The sequence below is a fragment of the Vigna unguiculata genome, chromosome 3 (assembly GCF_004118075.2).
Source record: "Vigna unguiculata cultivar IT97K-499-35 chromosome 3, ASM411807v1, whole genome shotgun sequence".
Taxonomy (NCBI): domain Eukaryota; kingdom Viridiplantae; phylum Streptophyta; class Magnoliopsida; order Fabales; family Fabaceae; genus Vigna; species Vigna unguiculata.
The window spans coordinates 61,438,286-61,442,053 of NC_040281.1; the positions used below are offsets into that span (position 1 = coordinate 61,438,286).

Consider the following 3,768-nt stretch of genomic DNA (forward strand, 5'->3'; position numbering starts at 1 on the left):
CACGCATTTAACTCAAAATCTGGCGAATAGAAGAGAGGAAGAGGGAGTCGCGCAATGAGAAGAAGAACATAATCGCCGGCAGCATCGAGTCTCCTTGAATCTCGATGGGGCTCTGGTAGGGGGTGAATATGCGATTATGAATAAGGCAATGGAGCTAAGGTTAGGGCTTCTGTGATCTGAAGAAGAGAGGCGCGCGAAGAAAGAAACGAATGCCGGAGGCGATGCCGGCGGCGAGTCCAATTGGCCATGGCTGACGGTGGTTTGGGTGTGCTAAGGCCTGGTTTACAGGGATGAAGATGCTGATATGAAGCTTCTGTGAATTTATTTTTGGGTTCTTAGATAAAAATGTTTTAAAAATAAAAATAAAAATAAATAAAACAACAATAAGTAAAAAATATAAAGTAAATAATAATAAAATGATAAAATAAAACCTAGCAGAAAAAAAATTGGGTATGGGCTTGGCTCATTCTAATATTCTTTCTATACCTCCAGTTTCATGTGTTACACCCGTTCATTAGTTCAAGACTTTTGCTGTATGTACCCCTATATTTCACTATACATACTCCTCCTACACGTTTTTCTCATTTGGGCTCTTGTTTTATACTTACAATAGTTTTATTGTCATTTCACATTTTCAGATATAAATCAATATAAATTTTTTACATAATTATATTAAAAATTATTAATTATCATTTTAGTTAGGTTTTAGACTAAATTTTAACAGTTTTTTTTTCATTAATTAGCAATTATTTTTTTCTTCTTTTTTGTATTTATTTCACTTTACTCTTAATAAATATTGTATTATATATATTAGAAGATGTGTATAGACACGTCTGTATTTACATAGGTAATAATGACGGAAAAATAATTCTCTCCATTAGTATGATGATCAGTATTTTATTTCAAAATAAATAAAGAAACTCGTCCCCACTCCTGAACTATCCTTATCTCAGATTAATCCTCACTAGCCAATTGCAAGAAAAGCCACATGAAACTTCCATTTGTTCATCACTTTACAATTCACATTATTGTAAATAAATTATTGAAACAAAACTATTTTATATAATGTGCATATAATTATTTTACCTTTTGAAGGGTACATTTAATTACTCTTCAAACAATAATTATTTTGCCATATATCCAATACTGTAGAAAGAAGTTGAAGATTCATTCTATAATTCTTTTCAAGTCTTCAAGATGATAGCCAAAATGCAGTCAGAGACTCTTCCCAAACAATTCACATTTTTTATATTAATTTTCTACGAAGAAACAAAAGGTATATTAATCAAACAAAGTCTAAACAAAAAATAGATAAAGCGGTGGTGACGTTTCATAGAAAATTTTGTTTAATGGGAGAAGAAAGAAAGTAAATAGAAGACAGATGAGGCCTTTCTACATTCCCATCAAATGGAATTGGGGTTCTTTGGCGGTGTGAGAATACAAGAAGCAACCAGAAAAATTATAACCCCTTCCAATCTACCATGCTTTCACATTCACTGACACGTGCCATCTCCATAAACTATACCTTAAGAAGCAAATGATGTTATGGCATGCAGTTTCAGACATTATTTCTTCCTCTAACTGACACGTTTAATTTTGACATGTTTGTAAAGAAGCCACGTTGCATGCATCACACCCTCCATGTTCATCATTTCAGTCCACTCCCTTATATAAACCTCCCAATCCCCAACCACTCTTCACCACAACTTCTGTTTCATTCGTTCTGGAATCTCACAAACTTCTTTGTTTATTTCTTCTCAAACTTATATACATTAACCTTTCTCATACCATCATGGCTTCCAGGGTGGTTTTTGTTTTGGTGATGGCGGTGGTGTTGCTTGCCATGAACTGTAACTGCACCAGTGTTGGCCACATGCCATCAACCAAAGAGGAAGGTCGTGATTTTGAGGAGGCTAAAGCCAAGACCTCACAAACAGCCAACAAGGCCATGGACACTGGTAAAGAGGGGAAAGAAGCTGCAGAGTCATGGACAGAATGGGCTAAAGAGAAACTCACTGAGGGATTTGGCTTCAAATATGATCAAGAGCCCAAAGAATCCACCACGAAGAAAGTCTCTGACTATGCTACCGACACTGCACAGAAATCAAAGGAATATGCTGGTGACACTGCACAGAAATCAAAGGACTGTGCTGGTGATGCTGCTCAGAAATCTAAGGATTATGCTTGTGATACTGCTCAGAAGACCAAGGACTATGTTGTTGATGCTGCTCAGAAGACCAAGGATTCTGCCACTGATGCTGCACAGAAGACTAAAGATTATGCTGCTGAAAAAACCAAGGAATATGCCAGTGACGCTGGCGATGCTGCTAAGAGAACAAAAGATTATGCTGCTGAAAAAACCAAGGAATATGCCAGTGACGCTGGCGATGCTGCAAAGAAAACCAAAGATTATGGTGCTCAAAAGGCCAGTGATGGAGCACAGAAGACCAAGGAGTATGCCAGTGATGCTGCCAAGAAGACCAAGGACTATATCAGTGGTACTGCTCAAAATGCAGGGCAGAATATCAAAGATTATGCAAGTGATGCTGCTCACAAGAGCAGAGAAGCTTCTGATTATGCCAGTGACACGGCTCAGAAGACTAAAGACCAAGTTATTAATGATGCTGCTCAGAGAAGCAAAGAGGCATCTGAATATGCCAGTGATGCGGCTCAGAGAACCAAAGACTATTCCAGTGACACGGCTCAGAAGACCAATGAATACGCCAGTGATGCTGCTCAGAGAACCAAAGAGAAACTCCAAGACTTTGCTTCTGGTTGGTACACTAACTTCAAAAACATTTCTGCTCTGCAACCAGTATACCGCATATAAAAAACCATTTTCACACGCACAATCAAAAGCCTGATTTCCTCTTTTCTTTGTTTTTTAAACAAGTTAATAGTTTTTAGGATGAATGTTGTGTTTTATTTGTTTCACATAGTAGAACATTTGCAGCATGTTCTTGACTCAAACATATGCAATTTTAAGCATCATTAAGAGCAGACTTATGGCAAAGCTGGTTTAATTTGTTGTTGTTGGTGATGAACAGAGGCTGGTCATTACAGTGCTGAGAAGGCCAGAGAAATGAAGGATGCAGCAGCACAGAAGGCTAGTGACATAGCAAAAGCTGCCAAGAAAAAATCAGAAGAAGTGAAAGAGAATATAAGGGATGCTGAGCTTTGAAATGGCTTCATGGCCTTAAACTGTTAATTATGCCACAAAAGTTGTTGTTGAATTCTGCAGAAATAATGTGTTGTGTTTGTAAATGTGGGAGTGTGTCTTTATGTAGTGCACGTCAGGTCAAGGATGGAATACTTTGTACTAAATATCTAATATTTTCTTCTAAGTTTTTTGTTCAAATAATAGTTGATTTTCTTCAGTGGTTTTGATTAATTTTGATTCGATACTTATTGAATTGTTGAAGGGAGATGAAATCAATAACAACTTGCTATCTTTTACTATCTTTAATTTATAAGGGCAAAGAAATAAGATTATCATTTTTAGAGAAAAAAATAGTATTCATGATTTCGATTAAGTTTTATTCAGTGTTCACTGAACTGAGATAAAGTTAATACTTTGCTAAATTTCATTTTATAAGTGAAATACGGGTTATGAAAAAGAAAAATAGAATAAACAGATCAGAGAAGTTACCAAGGTACATACTCTTCTTAATGTAAAAGATGGTCTTTTTGGAGTAAAAGATATTCAAAATAATGGACGAATTTAAAAAAAAAATAAAAAAGAAAACAAGTAAAAAGTATAGGAAACGC

The 3,768-nt window shown here is 35.9% G+C and overlaps 1 protein-coding gene across 1 annotated transcript; it reads left to right on the top strand.

Annotated features, from left to right (window-relative positions):
- Positions 1-1,692: 1,692 nt before the first annotated feature.
- Positions 1,693-3,391, top strand: LOC114176635 (late embryogenesis abundant protein D-29-like). Its single transcript, XM_028061742.1, has 2 exons — positions 1,693-2,774; positions 3,048-3,391. Exons 1-2 carry the CDS (start codon positions 1,793-1,795, stop codon positions 3,179-3,181), a joined length of 1,116 nt encoding a protein of 371 aa, XP_027917543.1. The 5' UTR covers positions 1,693-1,792; the 3' UTR covers positions 3,182-3,391.
- The last annotated feature ends 377 nt before the right edge of the window (positions 3,392-3,768 follow it).

Excerpts from the sequence above, each read along its gene's own strand:
- LOC114176635 (XM_028061742.1), top strand. The coding sequence starts at position 1,793 with ATGGCTTCCAGGGTGGTTTTTGTTTTGGTGATGGCGGTGGTGTTGCTT. Across the intron at positions 2,775-3,047 it reads ACTCCAAGACTTTGCTTCTG|AGGCTGGTCATTACAGTGCT; the intron begins GTTGGTACACTA and ends GGTGATGAACAG.